General features: G+C 42.9%; 1 protein-coding gene across 2 annotated transcripts in view; it reads right to left on the bottom strand.

The window, feature by feature from the left end:
• Window positions 1–25,267, bottom strand: part of APBB2 (amyloid beta precursor protein binding family B member 2) — a 196,740-nt gene that overhangs the window by 70,432 nt on the left and 101,041 nt on the right. Inside the window, exons 5-6 of one of the 2 annotated variants that reach the window (XM_023738919.1) lie at window positions 10,661–10,807; window positions 6,106–6,233 (exon numbers count right to left, since the gene is read on the bottom strand). In XM_023738919.1, the coding sequence (XP_023594687.1) occupies window positions 6,106–6,233; window positions 10,661–10,807 (275 nt within the window). Of the gene's footprint in view, window positions 1–6,098; window positions 6,234–10,660; window positions 10,808–25,267 lie in introns of those variants that run through there. The other variant, XM_023738920.1, reaches the window with a different exon arrangement.

The raw sequence follows: 25,267 nt of genomic DNA, 5'->3' as shown, positions 1-25,267 counted from the left end.
ATCTTCTCCTCTTTCTTCTTTTTAAAAAACCAGTACCAGTTGCCATCGAGTTGATTCTGACTCATGGCGACACCTGTGTGTCCAGGTAGAACTCTGCTCCATAGAGTTTTCAGTGGCTAATTTTTCGGAAATAGATTGCCAGGCCTTTTTTCCAGGTGCCTCTGGGCAGATTCAAACATCCAACCTTTCAGTTAGCAGCCGAGCACATTAACCATTTTCACCATCCAGGGACTCCTTTTTCAAACAACCCTTTAAAAATGTACAAAGTTTTCTTAACTCATGGGCCATACAAAACAGGCCTTGGGGCTATAGTTTGCTCTCATTTCACATGTGTGTCCCATTTGCCCAATAAGAAGGTCAGATCCTTAAGGGCAGGAGCCCTGCCTAGCAGAGTATTTAGTACACATCAGATCCACTCCCCCGACCCCGGCTGGCCTTGGTTTATCTCTGACCACCCACCATCTCTTGTCAGGATTAAGAGTGGCCTCCTCTCCAGAAGGAGCTCTGGTGGCACAGTAGTTACGCGCTTGGCTACTAACTGAGAGGTTGGCGGTTCGAACCCACCAGCTGCTCCATGGGAGAAAGATGTGGCAGTCTGCTTCCATAAAGATTACAACCCTGGAAATCCTACGGGACAGTTCTATTCTGCCGATAGGGTCACTATGAGTTGGAACTGACTCAATGGCAGTGGGTTTGTTTTTCCTATCCAGACTGGTGAAAATAGTCAGGTTCTGCTCACTCTGGCACAGACTAATCAGGTCTTCTAAGGTAAGGTAAAGAGGACTTCTGCCCTTAGTTTCCTAATGTCTTAAACAAGAGGCTGAAAGACATTATTGATTACTAAAACACCTTTTAAATTTAAAAGCTTATGAGTTAAACTTTTGCGTATTCTAACTAATTAACCCCAATATTTATCAGGACAAAAAAAAGCAGTGTTTTAAAACACAATAACGAAACAACACTGGTAGGAAAACAAAAGCATGAACTATGCGTGTCAATAGCCTTTTTAAACACCAACTTAAACCTGGGTCTTGGTGCCTAGAACCAGTTAGGGATATCCTAGAAGAAGAGAATATGAAGCAAATACTCAGTATAATTGAGACTTTATTCTTTAAATAAAAGGTCAAAGTCAAAGACAAACTATTAGGAAATTTATGAATAATCTATTATACAGTAAGCTTTTATTAAAAAGTGTTCATAAGAAAAAGAAGAGATGTATAAAACACCTCCTAGGAAGAGAAGTTTTTCTGTACAAACTACAAGCATAAACAATATCACAAGGCAAACAAACGTTTAACCTGCATATGAAAGTACTTTTTAAAAAGCACTTGAGCACAATGGCTGTTATTAATTATGAAAGAGTTTTATCTTTATTAGAGTAGGCCCCGTGGGATCACTACTTAAAATAGTTATATATTAAAATTATTTCAGTTTTGTTTAAAAAAAAACAAAACACACACACATACAAACAGCAGTCTAGCACTGCCACTAATTTAACTCAATGAGTTTTCTGACCAGAGCATTATTTCCCAAAGTGTGTTGTGTACGACTGCAGCTCCATGAAGAAAAGGGTTCCGAAGTCAAGTCTGGAAACTGCTCTCTTGGATGTCACATTAGCATAGGCAAGTCTCTGAGAGTCCAGAGGAAAGTGGCCTGTTAAGCTCTGTTTAACTCAGTGTTTCCCAATTGATCCTACCAGTTACCAGCTACCGTCAAGTTGACTACAACTCATGTTAGAGTAGAACTGTGCTCCACAGGGTTCTCAGTAGTTGATTTTTCAGAAGTAGATCACCAGGCCTTTCTTCTGACATGCTTCTGGGTGAACTCGAACCATCAGCCTTTAGGTTAGTAGTCGAACACGTTAACTGTTTGACTCCAATTTACCTTAGAACCTTCTTTTTTTCCCCTCAAGGAAAGCTGATGAAAATCTCACCTGATTAGTGTTCCATGGCACACTGACCTCTAAGCCTCTTGGAAAAATTCCATTGCCTAGCAACTGACAAGGGAGCACGTGAACTGGCTACATAAGAGCCAAAACAGAGCTGAGAGGGATGGTGTGTCCATTAGGATACAGAAGCCCCGTACCAGAAACCCTCCCAGATCCAGGTAAAAGAACTGTAACATACTAAGAGCTGTTGTGATGGCAGCCTAGAGCTGGGGGTGGCTGAGAGCTGTCCTGGAGTCTTTTCTGACTGAAGAATTTCCTAGGTGATTAAGGGAGCAATGTGCTTCCTGCTTCAGGGACCCTTCCAGACCTTGCCCATGTACCTTTTCCCTGAATTGTATCATTATGATCCTGACACTGATCCTGAGCTGCATCCCAAATTGTATCCTGCTACTTCTGTGTTGTTACCCTAGTAAACCACAAACTGTGAGTATAGTCTATGAGTTCTGTGTGACCATTTTAGTAAACTATCAAACCCAGCACAGAAATTGAGGGTGCCATCGGGGGAGCAGCTGGTACCAGAAGTAATGGAGAAGTGGAAACACAGAGATATACTTGACCTGTGCCTCACAGAAACTAGCTTTATGCTGATTCTTATTAGCAAAGTAATGAGATAGTAGTGGTTATCCTCAGATTATGATTACAGATGTTATCCTTCACTGCTCCAGTCACCAAGGACAAAATTCCAGCTCCAAGGCCCAGAACCATTTGCAACCGTGAAGAGGCCCTCCTTCACACAGAGGGCGGGAAAAGTGCAGGTCAAGTCCAGATGGTGTTCCTGGTACTGTATTTGATTGGAAATAAAAGCTTATGAAACTCCTTTCGCCAATATCCGTCTCTCGGATCCTTGAGATTTGTCTTACTGTGATCAAAAGGAACCAAAGTACAGTATGGCTAAAGGAGAGAAGGCAGCCCTTACTTTGGCAGACAGTAGAGAAACATGCTCTGAGAAATGCCATAATACTTTTGCTTTACCTTTTATTTGGAGATTTTAGTCCATTTATGTTAATGTAATTATTTTATATTTGAGTTTAAATATTGTTGTTGTTAAGTGCCGTCAAGTCGATTTCAACTCACAGTGACCTCATGTGACAGATGAGAACAGCTCCATTGGGTTTTTTAGGCTATAATCTTTCTAGGAGCAGATCACCAGATCTTTCTCCTATGGAGCTGCTGGGTGGGTTTGAACTGAAATGCCATAATAAAGATAGGCATGACTCTCAACAAGAAGACGAAAACTCCAGCCCAGTCATGCAACAACCAAAACTCCACAGAGAACCTACATTTGATGCGACTGTAACTCCTTACGCTGTTCTCAGTAATGGGTTTCTCCAAATCAACCTTAAGGATGGGGCCTAGGGGTAGTGACAAACAGATCACTTCCTCACCGAAGGTAAATGTACTCCATAAGAAATTTCTTTGAATCGAATCACAACCACTTGAAAGCCTTAAGAAAACGTTAAGCCCAAAACACCTTAATAAATTCTGAAATTACAGGGCTCAGCGAAGCACTCTGAATTTCAAGAAAGATTCTGTACCCTTCAAACCTCTGATACACATACTTATTCATTTTAACCACATCAAGAAATCCCCTAAGAGATTCCACTTTCTTAGCAAGGGAAGTTACAAAAGAGAATGTGAAATGGGCCCCTTTTTGCAAGCAAAATGAAACACTTTTATGTTTTATTCATGCAAAGTTAAAACTCCTTTCTCTTCCAGCCTTACAAAGTGAATTTGCTCTTGTAAATTGCTGTTAAAAAAAAAAGACTCAAAAGCAAACGAAAATAAAAAAGCAGGAATACAAAGGCTCCTTCTTCTAGGGAATGAAAACTCGGGGCACCAATGGGAAGAAATACAACCTTTCACTGACAAATATACTTTTTATTTATTGCTTCCAAAGGCAATCCAGCTCAAGAGTTCCCAATAACCACATGAACTTGCTGAGATCCTTATGGCTTAGGAGAAAACCTGAGTGTATTTCTAAATCACACTTAGATGCTGACATTGAATAAGAGTAAGAAATGGTTTAAACAATACAAGTAACCTGGTGTATGTTTCACAAACATAACCAAAGCAATGTAGCCTAATTTACACTTCTATCATGTGGGGAAGGGGCTCTTTCTACTTTCTAAGAGGCTCTTTCTACTGAACTCAATGTTTGGAATAGCCTCTCATCCTCTGTATAAAATGATAATTTGTTCTTGAAACCTCTCTAAGGTCTCACTCTTCCCATGCCTTCAACTATCCTTGAAAGGACGGAAGCCACGTAATTAGCTGCATCTGTTTGTGTATGTTGCTTTAAAAGATCAAGAGCTAACATTATTAAAGCATTTGGTATGCCTGCATCATTGTGCAAATTACATCGTGTGTGTGTGTGTGTGTGTGTTTTGTGGTCCTTACTGTTACTCCCATTTCACAGATGAGAAAAACTGAGGCTCAGAGACCTTGAATAATTTTGTCAACTGGTGTTAGAATCACATAGTGTTTGGCCTCACTTTAAAGGTTTGGAGTGGGCTGAAAATCTGATAGAATCAAATATACTCACAACCTAATCTTAAGAAAATATAACCCTATCTAGCTGCACATGTATGTAATAATCTCCATCTCGGCTCCTGCCTTAAAAACAAGCTTGGAAGACAGGAACCAGGAAGGGATCAAGCATGTTACACCTAGGGCTTTCCACCAATGCTAAAGGTTTTTAATGACAACTAAACATTATCAGATATCTTCCTTGTAAAATTAATCAAGTCATGCCAATGCATCAACTCCAGGGTTACAGTTCTGCCAAGCAAGTGACTGACAGGTGTGTATGTATAATCTACCCACTCATTCCCTCAGAGCACCTGGCCCAGCTGTCATCCTTCATTACTGTTACAAAAAGCTCAAAGACAAACTGTATTCCCAGCAAATTTACCCAATCAGCAGTTGGAAGACACATCACCTCTCTCTTTTGCAGACGATTTCTCACGTCTGGTTCCAGCATAAATGCACGCTCTCTGGCTGATGAATACTTAACCTGATCCTTCCTTTCTGGTTTAGGACTTGGAATCAAATTAAAGGACAATCAAATCCACTAATGTCTAGTCTTGGTAGACAAAGGCTGTGATAAGCCCACGCAAATGCCCCAGGAGAGCACACATGACCCAGTCAACCAGAATGCCTGGGAATGGAACCACAGCCCAGGAAAGCCATCTCTCTACTGTTTGGGATTTTCACCTACTTCTGCAATGCTTTTGTCCATTTTCAGCAAAATGAACACTAATCATCCTATAAATCATCCCTAAATGCCAGGAGATCCTCCGGTACCTTGAGAATGGCCAAAGATTGACTCTAACTTAAGAGTTAAATGTATTTCATGTAGCCCAATTACTTAACAACGGTATCCAAGTGCGAGTCTGTGACTTCATGTGCTATAATAAAACTGGAATGAATACATGCTTAAAAACCAGAACTTCTTTGTTTCCAGTCATCCTGAAGAACAGAAAATTCACAACACCTCTAAGCAATTCGTACTTCCTATCAATGCCAAATTTTTGGTAGAATTTTAGAAAAACACACATTGAGTGGAACTGTGACATGACTGATGTTTTAGGTGTTAAAATATTATTAAACCATAAACAAATTTCATCTATTGGAAGTTTTAAGTTAACCAACCCCAAGCCCCCAAAGTTCCCAATAGTCATGTCGTTAAGGCTCGTCCTTAAAGACTGTACAACTTCTCCCTTCTAGCAAGCCCTCTGTGATGAAAATACCAGTGGGGTGGGGAGAGGGGGAACCTGAAATGCTGAGTCTCAATGGAATGAATGGAGGATTAAAACCAACTGCAGAAAAGAGAAAAAAAGGAGCTCAGAGAGCCTGGATGAGTTGGGAACTTAGAAAGATAATGAGGGTGGTCAGCAGGGGAAATATGCAGAATTTGAAGGCAGGATACAGAATTGCCAAAAGGTCGGAGGTGCAGAAACCAGGAAGGGAAGTAGCTTGGAGGGTACATGAGGCAGGGAAGTATAGATGTGCTTTAATTTTTTATATTTCTAAGCAGCGTCCACTGTCAAGTTCCACATTCAGTGAAGCGTAATAATGGTTAGAAACCACAATCTGTGTTAAGATAAAACCAGGGCACACAGTAAGGGGCACAAAGCTCCAGCGCGCAGCAGACTCACCGGCCGTTGTCGCGGCCCACACCCCACACGCGGATGCTCACGATGGGCTGCGAGTGGAGCACGGTGCGGTCCATGGGGTCCACCAGGCTGAGCATGTCGTTCTCCAGGATCAGGTACATGTCCTTCCCCTGGGATTCAACAGAAAACACGTGGTCTTCCTCATGCAGGCTACACAGCCTTACGATGTTTGCACGTATCTAGGGGTGTTGGGTATCTAGGGGTGTTGTTTCAATGACCAAAAGAAGCCACACTTTGGGTCTATACTTTGTTTTCCTAAGACAGAAACGTCCTCTCCGACTAAAATATTCATAAATCTGTCATATTCTCCTCACATACCAATTTCCTTCTCCCTCTCCAAGTTCTCTGAAATGTGTCCCTAGCCTGCTTCCTAGTCGGCTCTTATTTTTAATTATTTACATTTCTGAATTTTTATTCTAAGATAAAAAGCTAACGGCAGGTTCCCTGGAGATATCTAGTATTTTACTAACCCCATGCTTGGCGTACCCCTCAGAAACCCCTCTCTCCTTACGCCTCCCTCTCTAGCCAGACCCACACCTATGTCTCTGTTGTCTCAACTTTTACAGCACTTCATAGTTGTGTGATTTGCCTGGCGAATAGCAGGCAAAGCTTCATGACACTCCTTGGAACTATCAACTGCTAACATTTACATGATTGTTTATTACATGCTAGACATTACACTATGTGCTTAAGGTGTTCGTGAAATTGCTCAACATGAGAGCTCGGTTTGTTATTATTTCCATTTTGCAGATAGGGAAACTGAGGCTCAAAGGTTAAATAACTTGCTCCAGGCCTGTGATACCTTAGCTACATGCGAGCTCTAAACCCGTTGCTGTCAAGTTGATTCTGACTCGTAGCAACCCTACAGGACAGAGCAGAACTGCCCCATAGAGTTTCCAAGGAGCGTCTGGTAGATTCAAACTGCCAACCTTTTGGTTAGCAGCCGTAGCTCTTAACCACTACACCACGAGGGTTTCCATGCGTGCTCTAGTAATACCAATATAGGGCAATACCTAGGTCTTTCATCTCTTGCACTGCTATTCAGGTTTTCATGCTGTGGTGTCCTGTTTCCCTACGTATGTTGGCTCCTTGAGGGCAAGGACATTATCCAGCTTTACCCACCCCTGCAATTGCACAGGCATAATATTAAGAAATCATTCAACATGTGCTGTACGACTGAAAGGCTGTCTCTCATGAAGGTGACTGGCAGCCCAGATGCCATGGAATTGAGTCTGGGAAGTCTAGCTGGGCAAGAACAAGGAGGCTTTTTGGCCAGTCTTCAAATCCCAGGATGGGGAAGACAACTGCTCTTTGGCAGTCTTTGAGAAGAATGTTTCAGGTTCCCTTGAAAGGTTCTCAGGAGCTCTGGCGGCATAATGGTTATGCGTTCAGCTGCTAACTGAAAGGTCAGTGGTTTGAACCCACCAGCCACTCTGCAGGAGAAAGATGTCTGGCAGTCTACCTCCCTAAAGATTTACAGCCTTGGAAACCCTATGGGGTAGTTCTAATTTGTTTTCTATGGTTGCTACGAGTCAGAATCGACTTGACAGCAATGGGTTTTCAAAGGCTCTCAGAGTGAATGCAGCCCTGATTTTTTTTTTTTTAATTGTACTTTAGGTGAAGGTTTACAGAACAAATAGTTTCTCATTAAACTGTCAGTACACATATTGTTTTACGACATTGGTTAACAACCCCACAACATGTCAACACTCTCCCTTCTCGACCTTGGAGGACTTTTTTTGGTGAAAATATACATAGCCAAAGATACACCATTTCAAAAATTTCTACATGTACAATTCAGTGACATCCATTACATTATTCCAGGTGAGTCCTGATGTTTAAGGGTGGTAGAGGTGGGTATGTCAGGGCCTCTGTGGTGAGTAGTTAAGCTGTGGCTTAAACCTGGCCTTCAGCTGAGATCCAGGATGATCTAAAATCTTCCCGAAGGGCAGGAGAGCCACTTCTGGATTAAAACACTAGCAGAAAATACTTATTCACAGAGTGTTGTAGCTGAAGAGATTCCACAGAGCCTCGAGCAACACGTTGCATGCTGCCTCTGACCTCCAAATGTCTTTGCCGAGGAAGTGCAGCTCACTCCACTTGCTGCAGGCAGGACCTGTGTCTGTGGACACCCTGGGCAAAGTCTGCTCTTAATTAGCCCATTTACAGATTAATCACGATTGAGGTGCAGGTCCTGGGAAGGACTCAGGTTCCCGGCACCTCACAGAGGCTAGGGAACTGGTCAGTAGCTAAGCAAGGGTTGGCAAAGCGGAGGAGAGAAGCCCAGCTACAGTGGTGGGCTGCAGCCCCTCACCCACTCCATACTTCAGCTAAAGGCTGGGCTCCTTGATCTTTAGGTGAGGCTGCCACATCAGCAGTACAATCACTGAGCCCTGGAGAGCTGGGGCACCTGACAGCTGTGCAGGTCCCAGGTCATCTGCAACAACTGAGATCTCCTGGAGATCTTCAGTGCCTCTTCTCCTCACTCTTTGCCCCTTTCCACCATTCACTGAGCATTGACTGTAGCCTAAAAGAGATCTTCAGCCAGACCCATAGTGAGCAGCCCCCTGTACAACTCTGCCCAGTGGTCCCCAGCTCCATTCCTTGTGGCTGTTTTGTGGCAAACACCTCGCAGGTACTAACAAACTCTGAAAGGCTTCATCTTGGCTGCCTCCATTATCTAATATGCTAAACGTGCTTTGCAGGATGTGACCCACAGTGAGGGCAAGTCCCACCCTCACTGAGCTGGTGACACATCTCCTTCAGGCTGATACAGCTTAGAAACCACAGCTGGCCCTCCTGAAGGCGACAGAGGTCGTCTTCATTGGCTAACTCTGCTGATAATCTTTGCATTATTGGAGAGAGCCAGTGACAACGTGTAGCTTGTGATCTAAAACAAGAATGGCTGGCTAAGTAGGAGTTTCCCTGAATGAAAACAAATCGTGGCTTCTGCCAAGTTCGTTTAGCAAGCGCCTGTTATCCCACGCGACCCTTTCAATTTTCTCTTAATTAGCCCGTTTACAGATTAATCACGATTGAGGTGCAGGTCCTGGGTTGACCAACGCAAAGCCTTGCTAATTGTTTTTTGTTACCCGAACAGCCAATGCTTATGCAGACGTCAATTACAGCTGAGATACACATCTGAAAGTCATGAATTCATTTTCAGTCAATCAACAAACATTTTAGGAGTTGTGCTGTGCATGGTGGGGCGTACCACAAAATCATAGCTCACAAGCCTAAGCATTCTTGAGCTACGCTTTGTATATATACTATGAACTAGGAACACTGCCTGGAAGAATTTTGGTTTTAGAAGTAGAGGAAACTGGTAAGAAAAATAGGAACAACTTAGGGGGGATAACCAGGAGGGAAGGCATAACAGACTTCCAGGCATGGCTGCCCCCCTCCAAGCTCTCTCTCTGAAGTTGGAATCTCATCAATTGGAGATTCCTTTAGAATCTTAATGAGCTCTCCTAAAAAGGCATATAGCTGGTGGTAGTTATCAGTCGTTCACACATCAGTATAAACTACACCAACCTTCCTTCTAAATCCTAGCTGGATCATTTGGACGGGAAGGATAAGCCTGGGAATTTGGGCAAGGGGTGGAGGTACTTCCTCCTCTCCTCCCATGCTTGGGATCCAAAACTCTGGTTGACAATGTCGTTCAGCACAATTCTAAGGTAGACAGACTTCCAGCCTGGGAAGCCTTGGCAACCTACCTCCCATTATGACAGTGCTGCCAGGATAAAATATGAGTGGCATTCCAAACAACCCAACAACCCAATCAAAAAGCATTGCTTCTAATGCTGTCAACCGGGGGTGGATGGGGTGGAGCATATCTATGCAGCAAGCAATATTCTGAGATATTGCTTATCTTGATATGCTTATTCTACAGGCCTCAGCATACAGAGGAAAAATTGCTTTCCCCAGTTGATGTGATTTTTATACAAGTTTGGTATTGTTTACTCATTACTTCCCTTTCTGAAATTATCCCAACCAACATTTCAAAACGGAATACCTTCACCGAAGAGACAGAATATAGAGGTAACAATACTGCAATTCATGTATAATGTGGATTTTCAGATTGTAAGTAAAGACGAGTTTTATGGAAGGATAATTTGTCAACTTTTAGAGCAGGGACATGAGTGTATGTGTGGAGGTCACAATTCCCGTTGAGAACATACTAGAGCCGTGGGACTTTTTCCCTGAAAACTGCCGTATGCACTGGTACCCTCAACGCTGCATGCAAGTTTAGGGTTTTCTGGGCCCTTAAAGCCCATCTAGGGATCCCCTGGGGAATACAGAGATACCAAGTCAAGAACCTGTTGTTTAGACAGGGCTCCAGTCCTTCCTGGGATCTGGCAGTGCCAACGGAACAATCACATGGGTGCACCATGGCTACACTCCCTGCCTTATGGGAAAATACACCTGATAAACACCTCCAGAGCCCCTCAGGGCCATGTCTTACAGAGCTGTGGGGGTTCGTGAAACACAAGTGGAAGGAAAAGAAGTCTGCCATTTATTTACACGTATCACTTACCTCTCCCCAAATGCCGACTGTATCTCGGATGTCGTTTTTGCAGTAAGAAAGCTGCCTGATGCAGTTGTTGACAGCAACGCTGCTTTTGCCAGGGGCGAGGTCCTCCTCTGCCATTTCGACCCATCCCAGGGAGCGCACAGCAAAACACTGGAAGACAAAGTCAGAGAGCATGAATGACTCACTGGCCACAGGTCAGTCTGGACCAACTGATGCTAAAACCCTCAGGTCATTACAAGGTATTCTTAATGCATCTTCAATTCAATTCTTAAAACATCTTCAATGTTTCATCTAATTTAGTTAACAAATCCTCTAAGGTTGAAAAATTGTTGTGCCTATTTTTTCCTATTAAAAAAAAATGCAGTGAGTATCCTCTTGCCTAGCTTTTTTTTGTGTTCAGATTTTTTCCTCAGAAAAGATTACCAGAAGTCGAATTATAGGGCTAAGTAACCCAAACCAAACCCACTGCCTTCGAGTTGATTCCACCTCATAGCAACCCAGAGTAGAACTGCCCCATAGGGTTTCCAAAGCTGTAAATCTTTATGGAAGCAGACTGCCCCATCTTTTTCCGTAGAGCGGCTGGTGGATTCAAACTGTTGACCTTTTGGCTAGTAGCTGAGCACTTAACCACTGTGCCACCAGGGCTCCTCATAGGGCTAATGGATATAAAAATTGCTGAGCTCCCATTACCTCTTACAACCAAACCAAAACCAAACCCATTGCCGTTGAGTCGATTCTGACTCATAGAGACCCTATAGGACAGAGCAGAACTGCCCCACAGGGTTTCCAAGGAGTGGCTGGTGGATTTGATCTGTTGACCTTTAGGTTAGCAATCGAACTTTTTATAGACAGAAATGCAATCCCATGAGATTTGTTACTTGTTAAGAATGAAGGAAGGATGAATGAAATACACATTAGTCCTTTGTTTGCTTCTAATAACAATGAAGCAAATTGTATTCTCTAATACCGAGAAAGAGACAGAGACAGAAGGGGGAAAACAACCCTTCTCAGGGTAACAATAGGTTCCTCTGATATGTGTTATTAGCACCAAATGCTGAAAAGCTGTGGAATGGATTTGTGAGACACCTAAATAAAGCACAACCACCAATTATCCTTTGATTATTTAGAAATGTCTTATTTGAGATCATGCCTCTTGTTTTCCTTTTAAAAAGTTCTGTTATTTGGGTTTATTTCTTTAATTTAAACAGTATTATGTGCCTATTATAGCAAGTAAACAATACAAAGATGTAGAGAAAAAAATTCGTGGTGCATGTGAGGGTGATTCGGCTGTAGCATTTGTCCCACCACTGATTGCCAGAGCTGCTGGGCTGCCAGCTGCCTGAGCTGGGGTCCCTCATCCCCCCTGTGGCCCAGGTTCTCCCCCCACCAAGTTGTGTAGTCAGCTAAAGAGGCCACTTTCCCAGGAGATGAGGGGCAGACAAGGGGCCACGCTTCCACGGTAACCACGAGACAAGCTCTCAAAGAGCATTTGTAAGGGTTCAAAACTAAACTTCATATTAAAGAAACGCAGCAAACTGTCCTAAACTGACCACATCCTATCTAGTCCAATCTTCCCCATTCCGGCCCCCATGACCAGACTGGGTCCCTCCTTCCCAAACTGTAAATTATACTTTCTTAAGGGATAAAGCACCAAAATACCACAAAGACAAAGACCTGGGATAGCCATCCCATTGAAAGCATCCTCATGTTCTAGAGTGGAAGGCTGTGAATCCAAAAGCACAGAACAGTTGCGTTCTGCTGACAGCGCATACCGTGCTTTTACAAATAAACCAAAAGGAGAAGGGAGTCCTTGCGACAACCTCAAGTGCTCCCCAGGACCCGGTGTCCAGGTGAAGGGTTCTGGGAGATGGCCTCACGTTTCATTTGCACATGTGCACATGCTGCTATGAAACTCCTTGCTGGTGAAGAGGAAGCCATGGCACAAACGCTGGTGGGTGGCCAATTTGGGGTCGGCTCCTGGGCACCACCTAAGCTGTTTCTTAGGTGGCTGGCCTGCTCCTTCTGCAGCTCTGCTTCCTTAGCTTACAGACCAAACTGAGTTTTTCTCCAGGTGGATATGCCAGATTTGCCACAGGTGCACGCTACCATATATCTTCACTGTTTTATTACAACCCACGACTTCACAGGTCTGAGCCCCTAAGAACCCCTTCCCTGCTATTTCTCCATGGAGACTGTGTAGATCACTAACCTCCCTTCCTTCTTGGTTCCCAATATAACCCCCAGTCAGTAAAATCACAATGTCACAATCTACCCTCACTGCCTGCTGTTTCAACAGTACTAAACCTACCACCTCCAGTGCGCCCCCCACCGCTACCTCAAAAAAGGAACGGAAACTCGATTTAGAGAACATTTATATTATCTTAGCCTAGTTTAACAGCAGAAAATAGGAACAGCATAGTTGCTTCATCGGACAGAGAAGAAGGCATTGTTCAAATGTTCAAAGGTATTAACTCATTTAATCCTTACATCAATCCCTTGAGGTAGATCTCTGTATTTTTATGCAAATAACGCACTCGTGTTCTATGTTTGTTTGCTAACCACCACCACCCCACGAGGTATTTTCATACGCTCACTATGCTAATTTTTTTTTTTTTTTTTTACAGCAACAACTTTGTGAGGAGATCTTACGTGCAACAGAACGAAACACTGCCTAGTCCTGCGCCATCCTCACAGTCTTTAGTGTTTGAGTCCACTGTTGCAGCCGTCATGTCAATGTATCTCATGAAGGGTTTCTCTTGTTTTCACTAACCCTCTACTTCACCAAACATGATGTCCTTTTCTAGCGACTGATCTCGCCTGATGATATGTCTAAAGTAAGCAAGACAAAGTCTCGCCATCCTCACTTCTAAAAAGCATTCTGGCTGTACTTCTCCAAAACTGACTCGTTCACTCTTCTGGCAGTCCATGGTATATTCAATATTACAAGACATTAATATTGCTGTACCAAAAAAAAACCCAAACCCGTTGCCGTCGAGTCGATTCTGACTCACAGCGACCCCATAGGGGGATGGTCATATACCCTGATTTAGAAAATAATATTGGAATTATTATTCCCTCTCCTTGAGCATAGAGAATGTGACCCAGCTAGAGCTGGGCTCACAAGGAACATCAACTGGGCTCACAAGGAACATCAACTAGGTATAAAGACAATAGCTAAGATAATCTTGGCAAATATCTTTTAGGGAAACTTTCACATAAAGCCAATCAAACAGAACACAAAAGGCTTTCTACTCTTATCTTTTTATATTAGCATTTAGTGAATAGAAAATTTGTTGGACCAATGAAGACCCTCCTGAAACCTGTACCAATGATTGTTAAGAACGACAATTCAAAATGTAGGATCACAGTTTCTAGCCAATCTGAAAAGGCTAAGCTTTCAATGGTTTTGCCCATTTGTGATGTTAATACATACTGATGATTCTGTAATGGCAGATATGGCTCTGGCAGCATGGTTGTCGCTTCCCACTTTTGCCATTTTGAATACATGCCGAACAAAAGTTTCTTTTTGCTTTACTCAACTTTGTGATGTTTTTCCCCTACAACAACCCTTTGAACTAGAAGCCAGGAACACATTTTCTCACTGTGTCTAGCTGCCTCCTACAAAATCCTATAATCTGTCAATACTCGAAAGAATTCATTAACAAACAATAAAGAAGGTAAAAAGGATACTGGATGCTTTTATTCCTCTGAGTCCAAGAACATATGAATTTCAATCTTAACAAGCTCACTAAAAATAAAAGTATCTTTCTTGATTAAGAAATGCAAATCAGCCAGCACCACCACAGCACAACAAATATACTGCTTTGACACTCTGGAAGAAAGAAAACAAGAACCTTGACTATATTACTATAATGGATTTATTTTAAAACAATCTTCCTTAGACAATCCTGCTGTTTTTTAATTTAATTTCTGATCTGAACAGCTTCACCATCATCCATGTGGCCAAAGGAAAAGGGAATTTGTGTGTGGGGGATACCGTGCTCCCAGGGAGCAAGCACAGCTTCCTTCCAACCAACGGAGCCGCAAGGAGCAATTCTGCACTGTTTGGTGCTGCCTCCCTGTGGCCAGGAAGTTCTATAATCACCATCATTTTTCCTTGAACTCAGGAAGTAATGGTATGTGGTGTAATCAGCTCTGGGAATAAACACTTGTTTCAGAGTATGGGAAGCGATCAAAAAATTTAACCAAATCATCTGCCTTTCAAATACTTCTTTCAAATTAAAAAAAAAAAAACAACACTTGTACTTTGATTGATGCTCATTCTTCAATAGCTCTTTACCAAAAGAGCAAAAAGAGTTAACAGTTCAGAGTATGGACTGTGTCGTCAGGTGAGTGTGGATTTAAGTCACAACTTCGCTACTTACTAGCTGCTGGCCTTGGACAAGTCACTTCAGGTCTCTAAGCCTCAGTTTCCTCTCTATATTCCTACTACAGCAGTACCTATACTTCATAGTATTGCTTAACATGGTGGCTAGCATATAGTAAAGACTAAATGAATGTTTATTATCACTACTGTTACTGATACATTTTAACTATTTTCTATTTGTAAATTTTAAAGATTCTCTAATTTAACAGATTCCAGTCAAAGCTAACATGTGAAGGAGCTGTACCACGGTACATGCAAACAGAAACCTTTGCTAAAACACAGATTGCTGGGCCCCATCCCCAGAGTTTTTGATTCAGTAGGTCTCGGCGTGGCCCAAGAATGTACATTTCTTACAAGTTCCCAGGTGATGCTGATGTTGCTGGTCTGGGGCCCACACTTTGAGAACCACCGCTATAGATGGTTGGCTCTTTTTCTTACCCAAAGTTATGCCGTTCCTAAAACTGGTCCCAAAAAGTAAAATCTGGGTTCAAATTCCAGGACAACCATTTAATATTTGTGATCTTAGGGAGCTACTTAACCTCTCTGTGCCTCAGTTTCCTCATATGTAACATGTACATACTAAAAATACCTATCTCACAACAACCTATCAAATGCTGTCAGGATTAGCTGGGCTACATTACAGTTTGCTGCTGCTCCTGCTGCTGTGAGCTGCTATGGGATCGGTGCATGGCTGAATTAGAAGGACCGCAACTTTAGCCTGGGCGTCTTTTTCTCCCACCTGCTCTCTTACCCCACACTGCAATTATGTTATCATATCTTGTGTTGGAAAAACACAGCCTATTTGCAACTTCTATTTCTTTCGAGTCCTGTATTAACAGACATATGACTAGAGAGAAAATCCTCCCAAAACATGTGCAGTGGGGGTGTTGTTGCTGTTAGCTGCTGTCAAGTTGGCGCTGACTCATGCTACTCCATGCACAATGGAATACAGGTTGCAGATCAGATTGTTGTGATCCATAGGGTTTTCTGATTTTCAGAAGTAGATTTCCAGGCCTTTCTTCCTAGTTGGTCTTAGCCTGGCAGATTCACTGAACTCTGTTCAGCATCACAGCATCACATAAGTCTCCACTGAGAAAAGGATGGTGGCTATGCATTAGGTGCATTTGGGTTGTGGTTGTTAGGTATCACTGAGCTCGTTCCGACTCAGAAATGTAACACTGCCTGGTCCTGTGCCATCCTGGCAATTGTTGCTATGCTTGAGCCCACTGATGTAGCCACTGTGTCAATCCATCTCATTGAGGGTCTTCCTCTTTTTCCCTGACCCTCTACTTTACCAAGCATGATGTCCTTCTCCAGGTACTGGTTTCTCCTGATAACATGTCCAAAGCACATGAAAAGAGTACTCACCATCCTCCCTTCTAAGGAGCATTCTAGCTGTACTTCTTCCAACACAGATTTGTTCATTCTTCTGGCAGTCCCTGGTATATTCAGTATTCTTCACTAACACCATAATTCATAGGCATCAATTCTTCTTTGGTCTTCCTTATTCATTGTCCAACTGTCGCATGCATACGAGGCAAATGAAAATATCATAGCTTGGGTCAGGCACACCTTAGTCCTCAAAGAGACATCTTTGCTTTTTAACACTTTAAATGGTCTTTTGCAGCAGATTTGCCCAATGCAATACATCGTTAGATTTCTTGACTGCTGCTTCCATGAGTGTTGATTGTGGATCCAAGTAAAATGAAATCCTTGACAATGTCAATATTTTCTCCATTTAGCATGATGTTGCTTATCAGTCCAGTTGTGAGGATCTGGGGTAGAACGTAGAATAAAACCTTGGTGTCTATGGTCAGACGGTCCTGAGTTTGGATCCCGTATCCCAATCAGCAGGCGCTCAGCCTCCATTAATATAAGTTTACTCACTCGAAAAATGAGACTACTACTAGGTCCCCTGAGCTGCAAGGAGTCCCAAAGAAATGAAGACGAGAAAGCCACTGGCACACTGTTCACTTCCTTCTCTTCTTGATGGCCCCTGAAGACTCTGTCATTTCATTCTTTGCTTCTCTACAGCCTTCCATTTTTCCTTCCCCCACCTGAATTTCTAGGTCTGTCTGTCCTTTTCCTTCCCCTGAGTCTTAACAGGGCAAGCAAGATGAGAGCATGATGGTAGAAAACTGGAGGACATCCTCCATGGACCATATGGTGGGGATAAGGATGGGGTGAGTGAGACAGCAGGGAACTGGAGCCATTGAGGAGGATGATCTAGGGTCTTGCCTCCCGCTTGGTGTGCCAACCTCAGCGTACAGTGTCAAAGGACATGGTGGTTAAAAAGTTAACGTCCATAAAATAGCAAGACTAACACCCAGAGCATGGTCAATGCTTAGTAAGTGTTGAGGGGTAATGATGAAAAGGTAAATGCTACTAGAATCTATAGCAACACTAAATTATAGATATTAAAACCCTAAACAAGTATACAGAAATAAGCTTAGGGAACACTGGGCTTCTATTAAGGGTGATGGTATAATCTGGGAACAGGTAAGGGTGGTGATTGAACAACATGATGAACATAATCAATGTCACTTCATTGTACACGTGAAGATTATTGAAATGTCAAATGTTCTGTTATACAGTAAAATCTGCGAAAGCTGGAACCTGTGTAAGGCAGAAACCTGCCAGAGAAGGAAAACTCAAATATTTTCTGCTAAAATGAGTGACAGAAAACTGGCAAGACTGCACCCTGTCAAAGGTGGAAAACTTGTAAGACCCGGAAAAACAAGGCAGTCCCATCAAGCTGTGGCTCACAGGTTTTACTGTATATATATTTACCACAAAAAACATAAACCAAAAACAAAATTTGGTCCAGCTTTACAAATGTAATCCTAATTAACACTCATTTCATCCTAATTAACATTCACAATCCTAATTACCCTGCAGCATAATAACAACTGTGTATTCAAATCAATAAACATTTACTGAGTGCCCATTAGGTCTTAGAGACAAACAGAGAGGAGACAGATATAGTTCCTCCTCTTAGGCAGTTTGTAAAGGAGTAGATACACAGAGGAAATCTATAACATGGCAACATGAAATAAAGGTACATAGAGGCACCAGCATGTGTTGGGAGCTCTTGGAAGGAGGGGGTTTTGAATTCAGAGAGGGACTGCTTCCTGAGGGAGGTAGTATTTGAGCTGAGCCTTGTAGGATAGGATAAATTGTAGGATAAATTCATTCGTTCATTCAAATAATATTAACTGATACCTACTATGTGCCAGAGCCCTGGTGGTGCAGTGGTTAAGATCTCGGCTGCTAAACCAAAGGTTGCCAGTTCGAATCCACCAGCTGCTCCTTGGAAACCCTACGTGGCAGGTCTACTCTGTCCATTAGGGTCACTTTGAGTCAGAATCGACTTGATGGCAACCCGTTTGGTTTTTTGGGCACTATGTGCCAGGCATTGCTTTAGGTACTAGAGACACACCAACGGATAAAACACCATAAGTTCTGAGTTAGCTCAGGAAACGGAAGGTTATACTCATCTGGCTACGACCCCAACTATTTCACATGTGTACTCCACTGATATATAGACTATGACAGGCATAACTGTGTGGGGACAGTGAGCATAGTGGTTTAAGGTACAGGTGTTCAAGTCACTGACCTAGGGTCAAATCCAGCTTGGCTACCTATTAGAGATGTGATCTGAGACAAGTTACTAAACTATGGGAAGCCTTGGTTTCCTCATCTATTGCAGTGGGGGTAACAGTATGGACTTTGTGGGGCACTGGCATGATTAAATGGGAAGCTTATGGAAAGCACCTTGCCCAGGGCCTGGCCCAAATGGGGTGATTGAGAAAAGGCAGCTGCTATTTTCTCAAGTTATCTGATCCCTGCCAAATACGTCAGGACTGGGGAGTGCCTCTGATAATAAGCCAGCAGCCAGCTATGTCAATCCTGTTTTGTTTTTCTAACTAATGGGTGAGCATCATTAAGGATGTACCTTGGGTGGTCTGGGGAGGGGAAGGAGCCATGAGGCCTGACAAGGACGTAGAGGGTGCTCTGTCCTCTTTGGAAGGGCAGGCTCCGTCTCAGCAGTCTGCCTCAGGGGTTTTAACCAACGGTCCACTTAGGAGACTTAGGAGATCCATAGATGGGCTTTAGGAAATTCTAAATCCCCTAAAAACATCCAAAATTATACATGTGTTTGTATATTATAAAGAGAGGGTCCAGAGTTTTCAGCAGGAAAAGCTTACTAGTTGACAATCAAGTAGTTCTTTTTTGAGAAGGGGATGAGGAAATGGTTGAATGGCTCATGTAATGATCAGGAATTTAGGAGTGGACAGAACAGATGGGTATGAAAGGAAAATAGGGAGGGAGAGATAAAGGGCTGCATAACACCCAGAGGGAGAAGCCAAAGCCTGAGCTGGCAGGTGTCTCTGAAGAACTTGCAAAGAAGAAGGAGGTCAATACACAGTTTCTAAAATAATTAACTTCTTTTTTTTTTTTCAGTGCAATGTAACTTCTCTCTGTGTTACCTTTGATGCTCCAGTAAAAGTCTGTTACCAAGAGATGGCTGATATTTTCAGGGAGGGATTAAAGGAGAAAGGGTGTATCTGTCCCCTGGGGTGATGTCTGGCAGAGAAAAGGAAAAGCAAAACCTCAGATTGGAGAACAAGAATTCAACAGAAGAGAAAAATAAGCCCTAGGATTCGACAGAACTATGAGGAGGACATACAGAATTCCACAGGGCATTAGACTTCAAGCCTGTCTACCCTAGATCCTAAGAGCAGTGACACCAGCTGCTGACTGACGTACATGGAGAGCTGCTTTATGGAGACTTTATATCTGTGCCCTTGGAGTCAGATGAAAGAAGATCTGTGTATTTTTGCTATAGGAGTTCCTGGACGGTGCAAACCGTTAAGCACTTGGCTACGAGCTGAAAGGCTGAAGTTCAAATCCACCCAGAGGTTCCTTGGAAGAAAGGCCTGGTGTGCTATTTCCAAAACTCAGCTGCTGAAAACCCTATGGAGCTCAATTCTGCTCTGACACACATGGGGTCACGAAGACTCAGAACCAACTTGACGTCAACTGGTTTGGTTTATTCTTGCTATATGTGAATATGAAAAAGGACTTTTTTGATACTTGAATAGTCCACAGTATAACTTCCTTTTTGATTTCATATCAATGGCCAGAATAATGTAATATTTTAGGGTTCATTCATTATATTTGTTTTTTAATTTTTTTTTTTATTGCACTTTAGATGAAGGTTTACAGAACAAAAAGTTTCTCATTAAACCATCAGTACACATATTGTTTTATGACAGTGGTTAGCAACCCCAAGACATGTCAACAGTCTCCCTTCTCGACCTTGGAGGATCTTTTTTTTTTTAAATTTGGTGACAATATACATAGCCAAAGATACATCATTTCAAAAATTTCTGCATGTACAATTCAGTGACGTCGATTACATTCTCCCAGTTGTGGTGCCATTCTCACTATCCCTTTCCAAATTATTCCATCTCCATTATCTTCAACTCACTGTCCCCTAGGCTTCCCATCAAACCTTTTGAGTTGCTGTTGTCAATTTGATCTCACATAATTCTTTTTCTGTTTTGTACTTTTGATGAAGGTTTACAGAACAAACAGTTTCTCATTAAACAGTTACTATACATACTGCCCTATGACAGTGGTTAACAACCCCACGACATGTCAACACTGTCCCTTCTCACCCTTGGGCTCCCTATCACCAGCTTTCCTGTCCCCTCCTGCCTTCTAGTCCTTGTCCCTGGACTGCTGTGCCTCATTAGTCATTCATTATATTTGATATTTATGTTCTGTGACGTTTCCTCAAGGAAAACGATCAAGAGTTAAGCATCACCCCCTGCCCTTTCATTTCCGACAGTTACAGCGGGCATTAGAGACTGAACAACAGACCTGAGTCTGCCCAGAGGCGAGAGTCTTTTGACTGGCCAGGTTTGGCTGACAAATAAAGCAGCCAGTAAGCAAAGGGCTGTGACCTACAATGACTTTCGCAGAGTCTGTTCTAAAAATGGACAGGCTTTTCAAGGTTCACAATGTCTGCCTGGGATGTTGCCTTCATAATAGGGAAGTCTTCAGTAAATTGGTGTTTGTGATCATTACACAAAGAAACATAAATGATTGTCATTATGGGCAGTTTTAAATAAAATTAGGCTTTATTTGTTATCGTTTTGCTTAACAAAACTGGAATGCTTTCTAAATCTAGCATCACAGTGGGTTCTGCCCGAGAGGCATCTGGGGACTCTCTGGAGTGGTGCCTGACCTAGTTCTCCATCAGGCTGAGTGAGAAATCGAGCCAGATGGATTACTCCGAGTGACAATGACCTTGGCAGTCAGGGAGGGCCCACAGGGCATTTCTATGCAGACACCAATGAGCTCTTCATCACTTCCTCCTGTTTCCCTCACACTGTCTACAGCATGGTGAGCATTCAGGCAGAAAACAAGATGCCTGGCCCTTTGGGGCCCTGGACCCACCAGTGCCATTTATTTAACTTTCCCCTTCCTATGCTGCAGTGCAGGACAATCCTACTGGAAAGTACACCCTATGCTGACATCTGTTGGGCTCTTCTACGAACAGGGCCGTCATAGTAACAATAGCTAACATTCAGGGTAGCCCTGGTGGTGCAACAGTTAAGCACTTGGCTGCTAACCAAAAGGTTGGTGGTTTGAACTGCCACCCCCCAACAGCTCCACTAGAGGAAGACCTGGCAATCTGCTTCATAAAGATTAAACCAAACCAAACTACTGCCATAGAGTCGATTCTGACTCATAGTGACCCTATAGGACACAGCAGAACTACCCCAGAGAAATTACAGCCACGGCTGTAATCTCTCTATATATATATATGGAAGCAGACTGCCACATCTTTCTCCCAAGAATGGCTGGTGGGTTCAAACAGCCAATCTTTCAGTTAGCAGCTGAGCACTTAATCACTGTGCCACCAAGGCTCCTCACTTCATAAAGATTACAGTCTAGAAAACTCTATGGGGCAGTTCTACTGTCGCGTGGGGTCACTATGAGTCAAAATGACTCAACGGCCCCCAACAACAATAATTTTAATTCTCACAGCCAAGTGAAAGAGGTCATCCCCCCATTTTGTGAGAAGGGAAGCAGATTCTTAAAACAGCCCTGGCAAGTTTCCTAAGTTTCATAAAACATTTTGAAAAATCTAAACGTGGGATACTGTGGTAGTCAAACTTAATCCTAACACATTTGCAAATCTGGTGGGGGAACACTGAGAAGCAGCAGGCGTAAGTGTTATACACATGAATTTATTAAGAGTTTGTATATCTGTAAATGTATATGTATATTTCACCATTAATTGGAATTGATTTGATGGCAAGTAACAACATGTATAGTTACGTATGTATATGTGCAAGGCCCTCAGCTTCATACTTTCTTTTACATATCTTATTTAATCTATTTAATTCATATGAAAGCATATGAGGTAGATATTATCATTCCCATTTTACAGATGAGGAAACTGAAGCACAAGGTAGAGTAAGTATAAACTTAAGTTCACCAGCTAGCATATGGCGGAGCTGGCATTCAAACCCAAGTTTAGGTTCTGACTAGCTCCTGTTATCATGCCATGGATGAGGGGTTTGAGGGCCTCTGGGCCGCTTTGTCAGTGCATCCCTGCTCCATGGTGTTTCCATACTGGGGTTCCATCTGCAATTTTCCTTGCCAAAAGGGTTTCTGCTGCTAAAGAAAAGCCAGAGCTCCATGGCAATGACAAGTTATCTACAATGTATGGTCCACAGTGACTCTTGTTAATCTGCTGAGTGGGTTGAATCATCACCACATCATGAGCAATCTATATAAATTACAAAAGGAAAACCAGAATATCAATTTATTAATTTACAGAAAGAAATGCAAGTATCAGTCTGACTGGGCACTCGTGTGGGCTAATGTGAGGATTCATTCTCTGGAAGAAACCCACTCCAACTTTTAATCACCAGCACAATGCAGGCTGATGAGTAATGATGCAGGCAGAGGAGCCCGTTTCAACATCTTAGTGGCCAGGATCCTCCAGGAGCCCAGCCAGTTATTCCAGAAGAAGATTCTTCACTCATGCTGGGACAAGTTGTGATTTAGTACATAAATGGTTAATTATATTACCCATTTCCTGCCCAGGAACAAGGCTGACATTATGAGACCAATTTTTATCAGTGGAAAAAGTTGAGTAGAGGGGGAGTCCATCAAAAGGGACCTAGTCCAACGATTCCAGAATGTCACTTGACAAATAAGATAATGTATATACATATTTAAACATAAACTTGCAGGCATTATTACATTAGACATCTTCACATATAATCATCCTCATCATACTTGTTGTTACATGCCATTGAGTCTGCTCCAACTCATGGCAATCTTGTGTATAACACAAGAAAACATTGCCCGGTTCTGTGCTATCTTCACATTCTGGGAAGTGTGAGCCCACTGTTGCAGCCACCATGTTAATCTATTTCATGGATGGTTTCCCTAGTTTCCACTGACCCTCTACTTTAACAAACAGATCATAATACAGAGGTTCCCAGGTTGCAGAAAATTCCACTACAGCTTGCTTGGCCAGTGTCATAATTTTTGCATCACAATTCCAAACCCATTGCTGGGGGTGGGAGGGTGCTCGTGATTTTTGCATTAAAATTCCAGTTCCTTTGCTTGGCCACCCTCACAGTTTTGCATTAAAATTGCAGTTCCTTTGTTTGGCCTGCCCCATGAAAATCTTGGCACCTGCGTGGTATGGTTAAGAATGTCGCTGACATAACTTGTATGAACTCCCTACTTGTAAACCCCTTAAAAATAACTTTTCCCCTCGCCCTCTCAGAGCAGTCTTGGCGGCAACAGCCCCGAATGCTTCCTTTCCTTGTGCAATGAAATAAAGGCACCTTTCCACTCTCCCACCTCGGTTTCTCATTTATTGGCCAGTGTGAGTCATGCAGAGCAAAACCTGGGGTTTCCATCCAGTAACAATCACACTAGCAGTGGCCATTTATTGAGTGCTTCCTGTATGCTGAGTATCTTACATGCAAAAGTAAGAGTCTGGACTCAATGGGGAAAGCAAGAGGGAGGGCACTGACATTTACAGTCACTTTCCAAACGCTACAAACTTTATATATTAATGCATCCAGTCCTCACGCCAACCCTACAAAGTAGGTGTGGTAGTTCTCATTTTATAAATGAGAAACTGGGTTTGGAGAGCTTAAATGACTTGCCCACGGTCACACAGCAAATAAGCGGCAGAGCCAGAATTTGACCTGAGGGTTTAATTCTCAGGGTGGATTATTATCTTGATTTCACAGAAGAGGAGACCAGCTAGTAAAGTTCAGCAAAGTGACCCAGCAGCAAAACAGATGGGGTTCTAACGCTAGTCTTTTTTTTTTTGTAAAAATATATATAATACAACATTTGCCAGTTTAGTGACATCAATTACATCAATCATGTTGTGCAACCATCACCAATGTCCATTGCCAAAATTTCCATCACCATAAACAGAAACTCAATACTTCCTAAACAATGACTCCTCTCTTCCTCCTCCCTCCTGCCCCCCTGGTAGCCACTAATAAACTTTGGTCTCTATACATTTGCCTACTCTAGATATCTGTGTAACTAACCCTAGTCTTGATGCCACCACCCTTTCTTCTACATCAGTTGTTCTAGAAACAGGAGCACTCAATCCACCGGGGGCTCCTCGAGGTCAGGCCTGTTCTGTGGACCTCTGTATGCCCAGCACCCAAACCAGGGCCTGGCACATACTATGTGCTCAATAGACACTTGTCAAATGAAGACACTTGAGTGCAAGACAGATCGTGGGCTCGTGGTAAGAGTGGATCAGACCTGGTTTGGAGGACCACCACTGCCTAGCCGTGTCCTCGTCAAGGTAATCGTCCTCAGTTTCCTCATCTGGATCACTGGAGGGGTAACACCACCCTTGCAGGCACTGAGGATTCAAAGGGATGTGTGTTGAGCCAAGGCCACAGGAAGCAGCTGTTTCTACCGTAGTAGGATAGTCTGGACTCTGAAACCAGATCGCCCAGGTTTGAATCCCAGTTCCCCGCTTAGTAGCTAAGTGACTCGGGGCAAGTTACTGATCCTCCCTGTGCCTCAGCTTCCTAATCTGTTAAACACAGGCAGTAGTAGTATTTATGACCTAAAGAATGTCAGGAGCAATAAATAGTACTGTACAAGTAATATGCCTAGAACAGCATGTGATAGATAGTAACTGT

The sequence above is a fragment of the Trichechus manatus genome, unplaced genomic scaffold, assembly GCF_000243295.1.
Source record: "Trichechus manatus latirostris isolate Lorelei unplaced genomic scaffold, TriManLat1.0 scaffold00126, whole genome shotgun sequence".
Taxonomy (NCBI): Eukaryota; Metazoa; Chordata; class Mammalia; order Sirenia; family Trichechidae; genus Trichechus; species Trichechus manatus.
Note: the sequence above shows the minus strand (reverse complement) of the source record. Positions and strands in the feature narration are given on the sequence as shown.